The sequence below is a fragment of the Haliotis asinina genome, chromosome 1, assembly GCF_037392515.1.
Source record: "Haliotis asinina isolate JCU_RB_2024 chromosome 1, JCU_Hal_asi_v2, whole genome shotgun sequence".
Classification (NCBI taxonomy): domain Eukaryota; kingdom Metazoa; phylum Mollusca; class Gastropoda; order Lepetellida; family Haliotidae; genus Haliotis; species Haliotis asinina.
Genome location: NC_090280.1, coordinates 47,819,004 through 47,836,503, shown reverse-complemented (window position 1 = coordinate 47,836,503; position 17,500 = coordinate 47,819,004). Strand labels below are relative to the sequence as shown.

General features: G+C 38.9%; 2 protein-coding genes across 2 annotated transcripts in view; both read right to left on the bottom strand.

Annotated features, from left to right (window-relative positions):
* LOC137273174 (uncharacterized) overlaps positions 1 to 6,766 on the bottom strand; it is a 12,223-nt gene extending 5,457 nt beyond the window's left edge. The window contains exon 1 of the mRNA XM_067805668.1: positions 6,757 to 6,766. Within this exon, the coding sequence (XP_067661769.1) occupies positions 6,757 to 6,766 (10 nt within the window). The remainder of the gene's footprint in view (positions 1 to 6,756) is intronic.
* Positions 6,767 to 10,484: 3,718 nt separating this feature from the next.
* LOC137279744 (uncharacterized) lies at positions 10,485 to 15,398 on the bottom strand. Its single transcript, XM_067811836.1, has 5 exons — positions 15,303 to 15,398; positions 14,758 to 14,820; positions 14,190 to 14,501; positions 12,794 to 13,078; positions 10,485 to 12,112 (listed from the first exon to the last, which is right to left on the bottom strand). The coding sequence occupies exons 2-5, from the start codon at positions 14,801 to 14,803 to the stop codon at positions 11,940 to 11,942; spliced, it is 816 nt and encodes a 271-aa protein (XP_067667937.1). The 5' UTR covers positions 14,804 to 14,820; positions 15,303 to 15,398; the 3' UTR covers positions 10,485 to 11,939.
* Between the last annotated feature and the right edge of the window lie 2,102 nt (positions 15,399 to 17,500).

Below are 17,500 nucleotides of genomic sequence, written 5' to 3'. Positions count from 1 at the left end.
AGCAGAGCTGACTATTGGCCCAAGACAAATATTAGCATAATAATGAAAAATAATCATAACCTTTTCGGGAAATGTCATGTTATTCGCCACAGTAAAGTTTTAACCGTGACTTGTTTGTTGTGTGTGACGGTAGCGTTTGCTTTAAAGAATGCATCACTCATGACATGTTGCAAGATTAAATTAACAGCTCGGTCGTATTAGTACTATTATCCAGAGTCTATTACTAGATGCCGGAAAACTATTATCTCATAAATATTCTATCCCCAGGCAAGCATTCGACGTTATGGTGATTTCGACGACTGCATTGCTAGCGCTATATCGAGGAAGTATGTACGCAATCGGAGTTCACAAACAGTTTCATCAATAGGGCGGATGTCCAGTTTCTTTTCTGAGACGTTTTATTGACAATGGAAATCCGGAAGTGTTTTAAACGATATTTATCATTCAAAAGAGCAAGTGCTCATAATATTGTGTCGAAATGTAGTGGATCGGTAAATAAGCCAGAGGCTTATATCAATACTTTTCCATGTGATGCAGGATATGCAATGTGTGTACACTACATAATACAATGTAATAAGACAAATATACACCACAAACATAAACATGAATTCTAGATCATGGAAGATCAATTTTATCAATAGTGGATATTAGATGTGCGGAATCAACTGAAGTGTTTCAAGTTTTAATGAGCACATATTTTGGTAAAAGGATGGTTTAGGTGTCTTTGCATTCTGTTTTAAAATTTAATCATCGTAACAGGAAAGAGTAAAACTTGGAACTTGGTACGAAACGTGCCGACGAGAAATAAATTAAAAGGGAATCTTTTAATTCAGGCAATCGTTAAGTTATTGAGCAACTGAGTCAATAATTTGTATAGAGTCCTGTTTAGGCGCACCTCTCCCGTGTAGGATATCTATGATGCTTATGTTATGAGTAAAGAAATATATATTTTTGCATGTGTGTCGGTATATTGGACAGACGAAGATGTAGTGACAGACATCTTCGGTTGAATGGCCACATTGGCATGAAGGGTTTTCAACTAAGAATCTTCTGTGCATGTCTGCCTTTAGGTTACTACATTGTAATCTTAGTCTACACATAGTGTAGAATTAAAGGTGTGGTGTGCAAGCCGGTAAGGCCTGTTTCCGAGTGCTCAAATGGTATACGGACACTGAAAGGTGAATATTTATGGAGAATACCAATATGTTTTGACAAAGTATTCATCAAAGTAGTATTTTGTGCATCGGCTCTAACGACAAACTGAAATCTTGTGGGTTGTTTCACACCGAGAGCACATCGACAGAAGCAGTCTCAACGCCATTTAACATTTCTTGGCAGTCTACTGAAACGCCAGATGTTGTGCTTCATGTGCTTTAATTTAGGTTTTGTCTCTGAGTGGCCACTTCTTACCAGCGACCGCAAGTGCAGACACATGTGATTGCGTCTATATAGCGCATGTGATAAGTAGCCATCGAGCACGTGTAAGTATGTTGCCCAACAGTGAGTGTATCGCCTACCCGTTTATTGCAAGACTGGTAATGTTGTGTTGTGACGTTGAACTCAACCCCGGTCCACCTAGAAGGAATGCCCAGCAGAAGCAGTCAAAACATCCCTTTGCCGAGTATGACGACGACACGATATTCATGAAATGTTTCGACGCATTAAAAATGAAATAAAAGCGATGAACATTAAATTTGATAATTTCACTGCTGAACAAACTAAATTACGTGACGAAATTTCTGAACTGTCAACTAAGGTGAAGTTCCTGGAAGAAATGTTGGATAAAAGTCAAGCTCAAAGCAGGTGGAACAATCTAATAATATATGGAGTTAACAGCAACTCCCGTGAATCTTGAGAGCAATCTGAAGTGGCTGTTTGGAACTTTATAATGTAAGATCAGCTGCGGTACATAGATGCAGAAGCAATACCGATTGAACGTGTGCATCGTCTACCGCCCAAGTCACGTCCCAAGCCCCTGGTAGTGAAGTTTTCGACCTTCAAGGATAAAAGAAGCGTGCGGGAACTTGCAAGGGCAGAGTTGAAGGGCAGCAGAGACGTAAGGTCAGCGACGACTTCACTGAAACAACGAGATGCATGCGGGCAGCTCTTGTCCTCATGATGTTAAACGCTCGGAGTGAGTGAGTGAGTGAGTTAATATTTAACGTCACATCGGCAATATCTCAGCCATATCGTGACGAGAACATTTAATGCTGAAATGAAACACATGTCTAATATAAAACCTGTAAACGAGAGACAGTAAAACAACTAGAAAATCACAGAGTAGAATATAAAACTAGTAACTATACGTAAAAAAATGTATATATAGAGGACAATACAATATAAAAATGGGCCATAGGTTGCTAACAACTGAAGGTAGATCATCGGGACTTACAGTACATTTGCTTCCTGCGTGGACCCTAGTTTGATTTACATCATCCCTTCGGCTGTTAGCAATTTGGACAAATCTAGCCATAAAGTAAAAACACACTTATTCTACGATTAAAAAGCTGGAAAACTGAAATTTACTTCAAATGTTTTTGGACTTAAGTACCCTTTCAGGAGGACAATTATTTTACGGTACTTCATCACCCAAAGGTACAGACACTAACGATTTGAGCTACTAATTTAATCCTCCAATTTTAAAATATTTATCTATTTACAGTTCAGTTAACAAATCTAATTCCTTTAAAAATGCAATAATTAAATGAGGGCTAATATTGCTAAAAAGATCCTTCATAGATTGGGAATTAAAATACTGATCCCTTGTGATTAAACGCTCGGAAGGAGGGACATACAGCATACCTTTCCTACGATAAACACGATGTTTTCTCGTGCAGGGAGTCTGGAATCTGAAGAAGAGGGGAATATCCCGTCCGAAATGAGATCAGGCACGCACGACTCCCACCCCACTGAATAGGCACCCGGCCGCGGCACGAGTCGTGAACTTAGTAAAGATGGCATCTCGTCGAAGTTCCACGTGAGTGCCTGGAATGTCCAGGGAATGATGTCGAAAGTTGGAAATTGTGACTTTCTATCCTTTTTTAAACAGGTTTGAATTATTTTGTCTAGTTGAAACCATGCAACTTGATTGTACTAAGATTGAACATGCTTTCCACAATTATGTATGTCTACCAGAGCATCTAAAAATCCAATGTTGGTCGGTATTCAGGTGGCGTAGCACTGTATGTACTCAGACGGTTTGAACATTTAGTTAGCAAGATAGAACCAGAACTTGAAAACTGCATTGTTCTGCTGTTGCATTTCATAAAGAAACCTGTATTGATTATTGGGTTATATATCCCCCAAGAAGGGATTCCTTACCATTGTCATACTGACTCAGATGGTATCGATACACTTGAGGAGAATATCGCCTCTATAGTCACAGGGCTTGGATTCAAACCGGAAATATTGCTTTTGGGAGATTTTAATGCTAGGACTGCATCAAATAATGATTTTCTTATGGAAGATGAATTATATTGATCTTTTGAACCTTGCGTGTCTGTACGAAGTTGATAGCTTTTGTCAAAAAAGAACCGCGTCGGATTGTTAGCTAAATAAATACGGTGTCGCACTACTAACCCTCTGTAACTGTGGTGGTTCAATGACTTTTGTAAACAAACAAGGCGCCAGTGTGACGGATGTGATCTTAATGTGAATGTGATCTTAATAATTATATTATTAATTATATTGTTAATTAATATTAGATTTATAGAAGGTGATAAAAATGTTACAATGTTGAACATACCACGTTTTAACATTCCAATTAATATTGATAATGTTTTCATGAAAACGTGTAAAGACAGTAACTTTAATAAATTGAAATCTCGTTACATATTTTTCATTGAATTACTGGATGTCAACAGAACCACTGATACGACCAGCGAGATATTCTATTTGTATGCTCTAATTTGAGGAAAAAAATTAATCCTAAACCAAAGACTGATTCACAACCGCCTTGGTTTGATTTTGAATGTGAGACGCTAAATTACGTTTCTACAAATCCAAAAAAACATAGATAATTACCTAAAAGCTAAGAAATTATTTCGTATGACCTGTCAAGCCAAGAAAGATTTATCCCATTCAAAGACTTGCGAGCTTGTTAACACTGCTGTGTCAGGTAAAGATTGCAAAATGTTTTGGAAAACAATTAAATCTCGTCTCAAAATGTGAGAAACACAATTAGTACAGGTAGCTGGTATGAACATTTTATTAATCTGCTTAATGCAGAGACGTCAGATGATGTATGATGACGATGATAATACCAGATTGCAACATGATCCAGCAGACTGAAGGGATTGTGTTGAGGCTGACAAGTTATCTGATCAGATCACTCTAGATGAAGTAAATAAAGCTAGTTTAATGTTAAAAGCTGGTAAAGCCGCTGGAATGGATGCGATTCCACCAGAATTTACTAAACACTCCTCATTTATAGCTCCTTATCTGCACACTCTGTTTGTTACTATCATGGACACCGGACTCTTTCCGAAATCATGGAGTGCTGGTCCTTCGGTGCCATTGTATAAGAGCGGTGACTCTTCCAATCCAAACAATTATAAAGGAATTTCTCTTTTAACTGTAATGGGCAAAGATTTTACATCCATTCTGGAACACAGACTGCGACAATTCGTTGAAATCAATAAAGTATTAGATGAAGGACAAGCACGATTCCCTAATAACTATTCTACTGTTGATAATATCTTTAAACTGACTGCTGTTTTGCAAAGGTGCTTGTGGAAACCGAAAAACATCTTCTTTATATAGATTTCAAAAAAGACTATTGATTTTGTAAACAGGAAGAAATTGCTGCACATTGTGTGGATAAATGGCGTCCATGGTAAGTTCTGTAAGGTGTTGGAAAGTATGTATTCTAACGTGTTGTCCTGTATTCGATCACGTCAAATCAGAAATCAGTCGTTCAACACTTCCGCTGGAAAAAAACATCTTCTTTATATAGATTTCAAAAAGGCTTTTGATTTTGTAAATAGGAAGACATTGTTGCACCTTCTGTGGAAACATGGCGTCCAGGGTAAGTTCTGTGAGGTGTTGGAAAGTATGTATTCTAACGTGTTGTCCTGTATTTGATCAGGTCAATTTAGAACACTTCCCCTGGGGTCAGACAGGACAGTATGCTCAGTCGTCTTCTGTTTATCTTTGTCATAAATCACCTTGACCTTGATGAAAGTAATAGTAATGGTATATTTGTAAATGACTGCATAGAGGTGATTAGATTACTACTGTTTGCAAATGATTTAGTCCTGGTTGCAGACTCGCAAATCGACTTACAAAGAAAGTTTGATATATTAGAGCAGTTTAAAATTTTGTATTACGTGGGGCCTTGAAGTTAATTCTTGAGAAATCAAACGTTATAGTTTATAGAAATGGAGGATACTTAAGAAGTTCAGAAAAATGATATTTTGCGGGAAAGAAACTAGTTCGTACAACATACTATACATACCTGGGTATCATTTTTTTCATCTCGTTTAATCTGGTCTAAAAATTGTGAAACAAGAGCTTTACAAGCACAGCGTGCATGTTTTCCGCTTTGCCGTTGACTTCATAACTATCCAAATATTGGCTTTAAAACTATTGTCAGTATTATTTATACTCAAATGGCTCCTATAGCCTTATATGGCAGTGAAATTTGGGGTGATTGATTCAGTAGAAAAGGTTCAAAATGCATCATTTTAAGAAGAATTTTTCAATCAGCACGAAACCTTCTGCTATAGCTGTTTTAGTGGATACTGTCAGATACAACCTGTGTGTTAGATAGCATTGTCATTGTGTTAGATGTTGGTGTCGGTTAATTCGTCTACACCCTTCACGATGTCCAGCAGCGTGCTATCAAATGCTAAAGCAACATGAAGAAAATGGTAGCCAGAATTGGGTCTCCTATGTACGTACATTATTATGTACAACCGGTGTTTTATATGCGTGGAAAATCAAGAGTTTGACGATTGTTCTCTGTTTGTGTCCACATTTGAAAAGCGCTGTGTTGAAATAAATATCAAAGACTGGTATACAAGATGAAACAAGTCAGAGTATCTTTCTTTCTATAAATCTATTAAAACTATTAAAACTGAATCATATAATTTCTCAGATATTTTATCCCAAGGCTGTTTGCTAAATTAAGAGGTCAGTCTCATAATCTCAAACGTCCAGAAGCACAGAAAATTGAGCAATGATAACACAAATCATATAATCTGCACACATAAGATGCAAGATGAGTACCATATTATTCTTATCTGTCCATCTAGTAAGTCTCTTAGGAAATTGTACGTACCTCCCTTTTATGCCAATAACCCATCAAGGATGAAATTCTATAAGCTGTTAGAATGTAAAGATCTATCATTGATTAAAAAATATTGCTATATTTTTAAAGAGAGCCCAAGTATTTAAATAAGTATACGTAACACACCGTATTGACACAGTAGTGCTTTTGTGATGTTCTCTGGGCCATGAGGGTTTAAATTCTGAATAAACTTTGTGATGTTCTCTGAGCCATGAGGCCTTAATGTCTGTCTGTCTGTCTGTCTGTCTGTCTGTCTGTCTGTCTGTCTGTCTGTCTGTCTGCACATAGTTATTTGTAAGTGGTGTGAGCCATAGTTTGCATACCGTTCGAAGTCTTGTGTTAGAGGTCTCTCCTGGTTCATAAGAAGATTAAAGTGTTTCACATTTCGTGCATTTTTTATTGTGTCACTTAAAATATTCCAGTCATGAACAACAGAGGGGATAAATGAGCGGACGTGGCTGACTGACCTTGAGCCATTTGGGTCGAGTCCTGCAAATTATAGCGAGTTCTTTCTACAACGGAAAGGGGTACTAACAATGATAGATATGAGGATGTCATCACGCTTTTCATTTTGTAAAATAAAGTCATCCGATGACACTATCGGCGTTCAGCAGGGTAGCTTAATCCAATTTCTCTCAGTAATTTTTCATAACTAGTTCGCTGCACTGCACCGGTTAAAACAATCCATATGTAATTTTTCTGATGTTAATTCCTGGTCTTTAGTGCAATTGTGCCAAATATGGTCGCAGTAATCAAATATGGGTATAATGAACGAATTGTACAGAATTTCAAGGCTTTTCCTACTAAGACGGCATTTATAGCTGCACATGCAGTTTATTAATGGCCTTATTTAGCCACGTGATCAAAACACTCTCTCGCAGTGTCATCATTGAAAAAAACACATACAAAATACTCGGATGTGGCAACCTGATACTCTTTCACCGATACGATGTCATCAACAATATTTTTATAGAAAACACAGGATCTTGTTGTGTGAAATAGATGAATATATCTTTTTCACTAAATACTGGCAAATCGAAACATCACATGATATCAAAAATAAAAATAACGTTTTTGTCATACATCGTCGAAACCCCTAACACGGGACAATTTCTGGACGAGTTAGGAGTTTACCCAATGTAAAGAAATAGGTGCTGTTATTTACATTTTCATTGTTTCTTTTAAATGCAACACATTTTATATCAGTGACTCCTTGTTGTGTCTGCTTCAGTCATGTCCGACTGGCAACGTATTGCATCACGGACAATGCTTCTGCTAAATTTCAATGTGCTGTGAGAGGAAACCTGGGCAATCTCTTAGTCAAAAAGAGAATTGTCTGTATTTGTTTCTGACCCGTGAGGATACGGGGTAGGATAGGCCTTCAGCAACCATGCTTGCCTTTAAAGGTGGCTATATTTGTCTTAAGAAGCGACTAAAGGGATCGGGTGTTCAGGCTCGCTGACTTGGTTGACACATGTCATAAGTTCCCGATTGCGCAGAACGATGTTCATCAGTGGATTGTCTGGTCCAGACTCGATTATTTCCAGACCACCACCAAATAGCTGGAATATTGGTCAGTTCGGCGTAAAAGTCAACTCACTCACTCTCTCAAAGATTATATCGAAGATATATTTAATGCAGTTTCAAATAAGCAGAACGTGACATGACCAGCCGATTGATAGAATCGGTCCATTTTTCCGCGCATCTGTCTAGAAGAAGTCAGGACCAAAGTGGTGTGTTTGGTAAAAGGAACACGGTTCCAGGCTCCTATTGCACTCAACCACCAAAATCTCGTCCTCTACGTACACGACGCCAAGGTAACCTGCAGGTGCTCGTCTATTCAGACACAAGTGATGCCTCCGAAGACATATGTTGAGGAGGATAACGACAGCACCTAGAGTTCCGGCAATGACAGATGTGAAGCGACAATGATCCTCTGAAACAATGAACATCTGTCAGAGACATCTACAGAATTGGTTACAAAATATACTGAACAGCAAAACAGACGCAATTATCGAACGAATGAAAGCTCCTAAAAGTGTTTATGTCTTCTATTTCAACGTTTGACAATTTCTTTTACTGTTCAGTATATTTCAGCTGTGGGAGGGCGTGTGTTTACCCACTTGCAAACATCCACTGTCATCACTGATTTTCAGTGATCCACTTAAATAACTGTTAAACCTTATTTTACATTATGTTCTTTAAGAGTATGTTGTAACGCATAATCTACTCCCAATTCAAACCGTACATACACTGAAATGAATGTAAAGAGTATTTGGATTTACACCCTTATCATATCACGTCATATCACGTCATGTCACGTTACACAATTACTTTCGTCTAGTGATCGATCCACTCAAATAACTCCCGTCATTTTTTACATTATACACCAGATGGAGGGTGTATTAAATAACCTGGTTAGCTTGTGTTTCTTTTTTCCTTTCATATATTAGGTACAGCATCATGGCATCAAATGAAAACCAAGTATAAACCATGCGTTTGTGATAAGGCGTGATGGGATCTGGATGTGGTGATGTAGACGGTATCTCACACTGTCAATCATATCATAACCAATGACATAGAAGGGAAGTGGACAAGTTACACGTTTATATCAAAGAAACAGTTGATGGCAATCACACCAGAATCCAACACATCTGGTAAAAATACAAGACGAGACTACTCTCGATATTATGAACTATTTCATGATCTGCCACCAATAAACGTGAATGATGGTTATATGTTTCTGGTTGTTTAAGGTAAAATATTTGTACCATCGATGGAAGGTGGTATATCTGTATCGCCTGTATTGTCGTCATCAAAGCTGGTCATCAGACATGAAATGAAAGCATCAGAGGAAACAGCAGGGCCAGAACACGATGCAGGAAATACGAACAGTGTCGGCAATACACGGAACAACACACCAGGAAAGTTCAACTGGTTTATATCGCTTGCTGAGAAAAATCTTCATGAGAGACACTGCCAACTGAAATGCAACTGTGCGTCATACATATATCAACCCATCCTTATCCCTTTATGCCGTGTCTACATCACCACATCCACATCCCATCACGCCTTATCACACAAACCAATCCTTACCCCTTTCAACAAATCCATATCCTACCAAGCCTCGTCTACATCAACCCATCTACATCACGGCGACATCAAACCGTCCATTGTCCTTTACACCACGACTCCATCGATATCAATCCATCCATTGGGATTTACACCACGTCCTCATCCACATCAACCTCTCCATTGCCATTTTCACCCCATCTGCATCGACATAAACCCATTTATTGCCCCACGTCACACCAAGTTGATACCAACACAAAGAGAATCTCACCCAAGTTTCTACTGACATCAAACATATCAACACGAGGTCATCTAATTGATATCAATAGACACAAGGGTGAGATTTTGTTTATCATCCAAAACCATTATTCATCAGCTTTCAGTAAAAAATGTACAACACTGAACACAGTACTGACATTAGACCTCCAGTGCAGAGATGTCATAGCATTGTGACGTCATCAACTTCATAACATTAAAGCATTGTCAGGATATTGTACAATATCTACTGTCTAAACGATGTCTCCTACAAGCTATCGACTGATCTCACACAAGCAATATCTCCCGTGGAACACAGTTATGTTAGGTAGATATGGTAAATCCATATCTAGTCATACTTCTCAACATCAACATATCCAAGTCTAATCACTCAACACTGACCTTCAACAAAACCAAATCCGAAGTATTTTAATTGACACAAACAACTGACAAGGAAATCTTGCATGTAAACCACGTCATGTCACTTTACTGCATTGTACTACATTCACCGAGTGATTGAGTCACAAATAACATCATGTCACATCCTCTCACAAAATGGCATGTATCATTCTACCATCTTATCCAGGCCTTCAGCAACCCATGTTTGCCTTAAAAGGTGACTATACTTGTCGTAAGAGGCGACCTAACGGGATCGGGTGGTCAGACTTGGTTGACACGTGTCATCGGTTCCCAACTGCGCAGATCGATGCTCATGCACTTGATCACTGGAGTGTCTGGACCAGACTCGATTATTTACAGACCGCCGCCATATAGATGGAATATTGCTGAGTGCGTCGTAAAACTAAACTAACTCACTCACTCACTTATTGTTACAGACTCTCAAAACCAGCACAACACTTAACATCTGTTGGTTATGAATATGTTTTATTGAGAGGAAGCAATATAATTTTTCACAAATACAGGAAAATGGCAATTAGGTTCAACACGGATTTAAAGCAGTTATAACACAGCATGACAGCTTAATGTTTCACGAAATAAAATAGTGCAGGATTCAGTCTTTTACCACTTTGCGACACCCACCTGGGAATGTGTTCACTTAGAATCGGGATTCAAACCCATACTTTTCTATTGTGTTCATGTGACCACTTTCTGCTGTCTTTGGGGACAAGTGGCACTTCAGTAAATGTCCAACATGGTGTGTGCTGTGCCAGAGGTGCACGCACCCTTTGAAGACCTCACTGATGAGACGAGTATCTACAACAATTTCAGGAGCTGCGTGTACAAAATCTGATGATGTACCTTACACACCAAAGGTGAGATGGGTTCTTAGATCCCACATCAGTGCTGGGACGCATGGATGAAACAATAATATTAGTTTGTGAGACAAATATTGATCTAGTGTACAAAGCTTTTGTTCTTCTGGCATATTGTAATAACATTGCAGTTTTCTTAGTTTGTGTAATAATGCAAGCATGAATTCAACTCGTAAACATGAACAACATACTTCTTCAATGAGGAAGTTGGATATTATTGTCGATGTACAACGTTTTCATTGCAATATGAGTGACATTTCGGTGTAGTCAATAACATCGCTATCAAGCAAGTGATGATAAAGATGATAGTAGGTACACTGAAACGTCTCTCATAATAATATTTAAATGGTTGTATATCCACAAAAGTCTCCTCTTAGTGAAGTTTTAAAGCCTGGACGTATGTGTCCGGTAGGTCCACCGCATCTTACACTAGTCTAGAACAACAACTGAAACGCCAGACTCCTCCTCTTCTGTTGTGTCTCGTGTCTTAACCACCTTCGCATACAGCTCAGAAACATCTGGTGTAGTACCATTGCAGTCATTCACGTGAGTGTCCTCAGGAATTACCACTGGGCTGGTTCCTCCTGTGCAATAATCCGAGGTTGCCGAGGTTGACCTTGACCTTGTCACATTAACATCTCCGATCGAGGAGTAGCCTGGATCCTGAAACGGAATGGACTGACTCTGAGACTCAGAGTTCAACCCTTTGTTATCTGACGTTTGTTTTCCTTCAATGTCAAATTCAAAAAGAGGAGGTGACCTAGAATCCTCAACGGTAGATGACAGGCCTGGTTTAACGTTCAGCAGCTTGCTAGGGGGATTAACACTCGGGCTTGATCCTTCAGCACAGGATCTATCTGTTGTCAGTGGCTTTGGATTGCTGACAGCGCCTACTGCCATGGTGGCGTATCCAGGATCGATGACGGTATCTTGAACTTCCGGTGTAGGTGGAAGTAACCTGTTCGTGGTATTAGCCCAAGAAACTGCTCCATCCCCGACACAGATGGTGGAATATCCCACGTCATCAGACATGTGACTATGTAGTGCATTTACTGTCTTTGACGTACGATGTCTGTGGCGTCGCCTATACAAAAAAAATCTAAACACGAGACGACGATAATCAAGCAAAGGAGGACGCTGACACTGCATACAGGGACTATATAAAGTGACGGATTCGCTGCAGGTGTCGTTGTCCATGAGTGATTCCCAGAGGAAGTATTTCCTGGAACATGGGAAGAGGCTTATTGCTTCTTGCAAAGAGCTCAAGTTTGGATTAAACAAATGAATACAGCAATTAACTCAGAGTAGTTTTGTAGTGACAGTGTCAGTGTTTGACACTTCTGGGCCAGGCCAAATTTTAAACTATACTTCCTAGTATAGACTACACTCATTAGTGTAAATATTTACACGTTAACTGATGCATTGTAAAACAAATTCGTAAACATGAAAAGATTATTGTCATGAGCTCAATGAACGATAAAAATCAGTAAAAATTTCTACCAAGGCATATAGAATCTAATAACTACCCCTCCTGAGTCAGACATTAGTGATTCAACTAGCATATGGTTCCAATCATGTTAAATGTGCCTGATGCTATTGTATTATTAAATATTTTGCATATTGACAGGTCTTGATAAATTGTGATTCTGCTGCGCTGGGACCTTATCATTTGTATTTGACTTTGTTACACGAGTACAGTGCTGATGTTCGGTTACCTGTATATTTTGCAAAACTAGTAAAGCGTAATCATGAGTGAACGATTTTCAGGAAAGTAGAAACAATTAAATGATCTTCATTAAGACAGATGTTTCTTGATATGTGTTATTCTCCCACCATACGATATCAATATCCACGCAGTATTACAACGTTCCTGTGTTAAATATTCAAAATGCACTACACTCACCCAGTTGCTGAATCCCTTCACATGTTAACGCTTGCCTGTATCCACCACACTTGAAGACCAGTTTCACTTCCCCGATGTGGGTCTCAGTCAGATTGAATATGACAGATGTGGTAGCGTTCCATTGTGAATGGTCCAACCCCGTCTGAATGTTTCCTGTTTGCAACTGGAACTGGACTGACTCAGAACAGTAGTATCCAGTTACGTTCACCTTCAAAGCCACTTCCTCGTCCACGATGAAGTCACTGTCATCATACCGCCTTCCTGTTATGGTGCAGGTTGGCAAATCTAAAACACATCAAGGAATATGCTTGTTTTCCTCCATTTGTTGTTAACAGGAAAAGGGAACTCATCATTTCCTCAGTTTACACGTTCAAAGTTTGAACGATGGGGAACTTTGTCCAACTTATTGATCAGGAATATGGATTGTATACAGCAACATGTATGTGTAAGAGTCAGTGTATAAAATCATTCAATTCGTAAATTTCCCGATTCACTCAGTTAGTAAATTGCCTGATAATCTCTAAGATTGTGTGATTGGAATAGATTGGTTTATTCTCTTGTCTTCTCTCACTTCTAGAGTTACTCGTTTCCAATATAAACCTGTCTAATCTCAGTTTATAGCCATCACTTGTCTACGTTCCCAGATGGCAGATACAATGTAAGATCCTTTCCCTTGTGCTGTTTTTTTTTTTGTTTTGTTTTGTTTTGTTTTTTAGACAGTCTGTCAAATAACCTAACCTCCTTTTCCAGACAACGTCTAAATTGACTGAAAATTTCAGTCCGTTTACAAATTACCTGATTTTACACTGCCTGTAATAGATGTACGTTAGCGCACAATTGTTCGTCTTATTCCTTCTCTAGAGACGGCTTTATACCGTTTATACATACCATTTACCAGACTGGTCAGTATACTGAGGTGTAACGCCGCTGTGGATTAAACCAGTACTCTGGACCCCTAGCCACGAGACAGTTTAAGACATCATTTCCTTTCATATTACCACTGAGTGAATGATTACATACATCTTATGTTCAAATGTAGAATGGCGAGGTGAAGCAAAAAGAGTTTAATCATAGCAGTTAAGAATATAAATTCTCTCTGGACTAATGGCGGTTTTGTAACGCTGATCAAACAAGGTGACATTTTAAAGGTGTTACTGACTCCCTGTTGCAACTTGACAATTTTCTGTTTGTCTTCCATTCTGCAGGCAAGTAATCTTCCAAATAGATCACGAAAGAGATAAATGTTTCTAACAAACACTCTTTCTCCATAACGTTAAATATAATGCCGCGGTTTTGTTCTTCTGGCAGGATTCGGTAATGTAAATACAACGTATGGAGGTGTGTACAACGCGTCGTTTGCTTGGTAGAAAATCAAGACACATACATATCTACTTACTTGCCACAGTCATCTGACAGCTAGGTGGATCAGGCTTATTGTCATCACTGCCACACTTCCAGACGCCAGCGTGTGATTTCAATAAATCAGGTATGGTGAGAACAATGGAGGTGGTATTAATGACAGAGGCTGTGAAGTGGCCAGTGGATATACATTTCCCAGCTGATGTTTCACATGTTGCTGCCGATGTCCCTCTGGGTGTTATGAAGGAGTAGCCTCCTTTAGCCTCAATGCAGGTCAGGTTTGTTGGAGACCCAAGAAGACCGATTTCAGGACACAATAGCCTTCCCTCAATTTCAACTTTTGGTGTCACTGAAAGTAAAAAGACATATGTCGGTTAAAGGAAATATCTTCTCCCTCTGCACTTTCATTGTATCAGAATTATGTTTTAAAAACATAAATGTTGATTTAAAGAAATCATCTTGGCAGCAGTTGTAGGAAGTAAATTCGAAATTAACTTCTGTAACGTAAATCGGCCATAAATAGTGTTCGTACAATGTCATGTTTCTGTCGTGGTCATTTATTATCTGCACTGTACAACGTTCATGAATGTTTATTGACAACATACCAGTGGCTGCTAAAGTCACCATAAGCAACGGGATAATGGAATTCATCACTGGTCCAGGTGCCCCTATCAGTAAATAAGCTGTATATAATCACATGCTCTTAACAGGCTTGTACGTATATACCAGATCACTGATGTACGGAGAAATTGTCCTCATAGAGATACTTATCACAGATATACCCATGTCGTATGTACAGATATTCTTGTAATCAACAACCAAAACTTAAAGCACAACGACTACATGACAAGATGTCAGTAAATATTATAAGTCAGTTCAGAAAACTGTAGTGGACATGTTTTACAACAATTTTGAACGTTAAGCCAAACAGCGCTTAGCGCCTTCCCATCACGTGAACATGCAGCATGCTGCCTTCGAGATAATGGGTGACCCAGCCTTTTTAAATAAGTTTTACAGTATGATCGCTTGTTCCAACTAAACTTACTTTAAAAACCTGCCCTTTGATTCCGATGGTGCTTAATGAATTCTATATGCATATAAATATTTCCTCATTAAATAACAGTACCATGTGTGAATTATACATACTTACGTTTTCGACGAAATTGGATGCACTTGCTGTTCTTCCCAAGAGACCAGACCGTGTTCCTCTTGCCTCAAGCTTGTCAGGTCCTGTCTGAAATAGAAACTTATACTAGTCTCCACTCTCCAACCCACAAATATAAAAACATCTGTTTGAAAACAGCATCATTTTTATTTCCGTCTTCTCCCTAACGGGTTCTTAGTCACCTCAAGTTTCGTTCGTTCTACATTTGATTGTGTATATTGACTCAACATTATGTGTGTCAGTCAGTTCATAATGACTGAACTGTTAACAGTTATACCATGCCATGAACCCTTTATCTGAGACTGACATCCAGAGATCGGGGGGAAAACAAAGCATATTTGAACAGCTGAACTGGATATTGGAGCTATGCAAATATCAGCATAATAATGCAACCTTTTCGGGAAATGTCATGTTATTCGCGACAATAAAGGTTTAACCTTGACTTGTTTGTTGATTGTGTGTGACGGTATCGTTTGCTTTAAAGAATGCATCACTCTTGACATGTTACAAAAGGAAATTAACATCTCGTTCGTATTAGTACATGTACTATTATACAGAGTCTATTACAAGACGTCGGACAAATATTATCTCATACATTTTATATACCAAAGCGAGATGAATTCGACATTCTGGTGATTTCGACGACAGCATTGCTAGCGCTATATTGGGGAAGTATTGCGGATTGGAGTGCATGAACAGTTCCTGTCGCGAGACGTTTTATTGACAATTGAAATCCGGAAGTTAATGTTTATGATATTATGACGAAATGTAGTGTATTGGTAAGCTAGCCAGAGGTTTATTTCAATACCTTTCCACGTGATGCAGGATATGCAATGTGTGTACAGTACATAATACAATGTAATAAGACAAATATACACCACAAACATACACATTAATTCTCGATCATGGAAGATCAATTTTATCAATAGTGGATATTAGATGTGCGGAATCAACAGAAGTGTTACAAGTTTTAATGAGCACATATTTTGGTAAAAGGACGGCTTAGGTATCTTTGCATTCTTTTTTAAAATTTAATCATCGCAACAGGAAAGAGTAAAACTTGGAACTTGGTAAGAAACGTGCCGACGGGAAATGAAAACGGAATCTTGTCATTCATGAAATCACGTAGCTGCTGTGTTGTGCTGTGTACAACTGAGTGAATAATTTGTATTGAGTCTTGTTTAGATGCACGTCTCCCGTGTAGGATATCTATGATCTGTATGATATGAGTAAAGAAATTTTTATTTTCGTATGTGTTGGTATCTTGGACAGAAGAATAAGTGATAGACATCTTCCATTGAATGGCCCCATTGGCATGAAGGGTTTTCAACTAAGAATCTTCTGTGCATATCTGCCTTTAGGTTACCACATTCTAATCTTAGTCTACACATAGTTATTTGTAAGCGGCCGTGACTGACTGATCTAGAGCCTTCTGCTCTGAGGTGGGTCGAGTCCCGCAAATTATAGAGAGTTCTTTCTGCAACAGAAGGGGGTACTATCAGTGATCGATATGAGGGTGTCATACCGTTTTTCATTTTGTAAAATAAGCTCATTCGATGAACCGAATCCAAAGTCTATCAGTAATTTTTCATACCTAGTTTGGCGAACTGCACCGGTTATAGTTCTAATTGCAGTCATATGTAATTTTTCTAATCTTAATTCTCGGTGTTTAGTGCAATTGTGCCAAATATGGTTGCAGTAATCAAATATGGGCAGAATGAACGATTTATAAAGAAATTCGATTCTTTTGTCCTACCAAGACGGTATTTAAAGCTGAGCATCCAGTTCATTAGTTGACTTATTTTGTTAACAACTGAGTCTGGATGGTTGTGTGTCACCCATGAAGAGCCACCTCCTCGTGGTGGGTGCTGGGTTACACTAAGTGCTCTTCTCCCGTGTGGACCCGTGACAGAATGTGTCCACAACACCCCATTGCTGGTCGTAAGAGGCGACAAAATTGGGCAACCTGTTGGCCCATGTGTCGATCCTGAACCTTGGTGGTTGAGGGCACTGGAACAAGAACTAAGTGATACTGTTGCCTAACACACCCCTTTGGCCCTAACGGCACCTAGACAGGTGGTTGAACTGGTCCGATTCAATCAATCGACTGGTCATGCCAAGCCCTGAGGCATGTATATTTGTTTATGCACATGTGTCAGAAAACTACTTAAACCTTTTGTCAG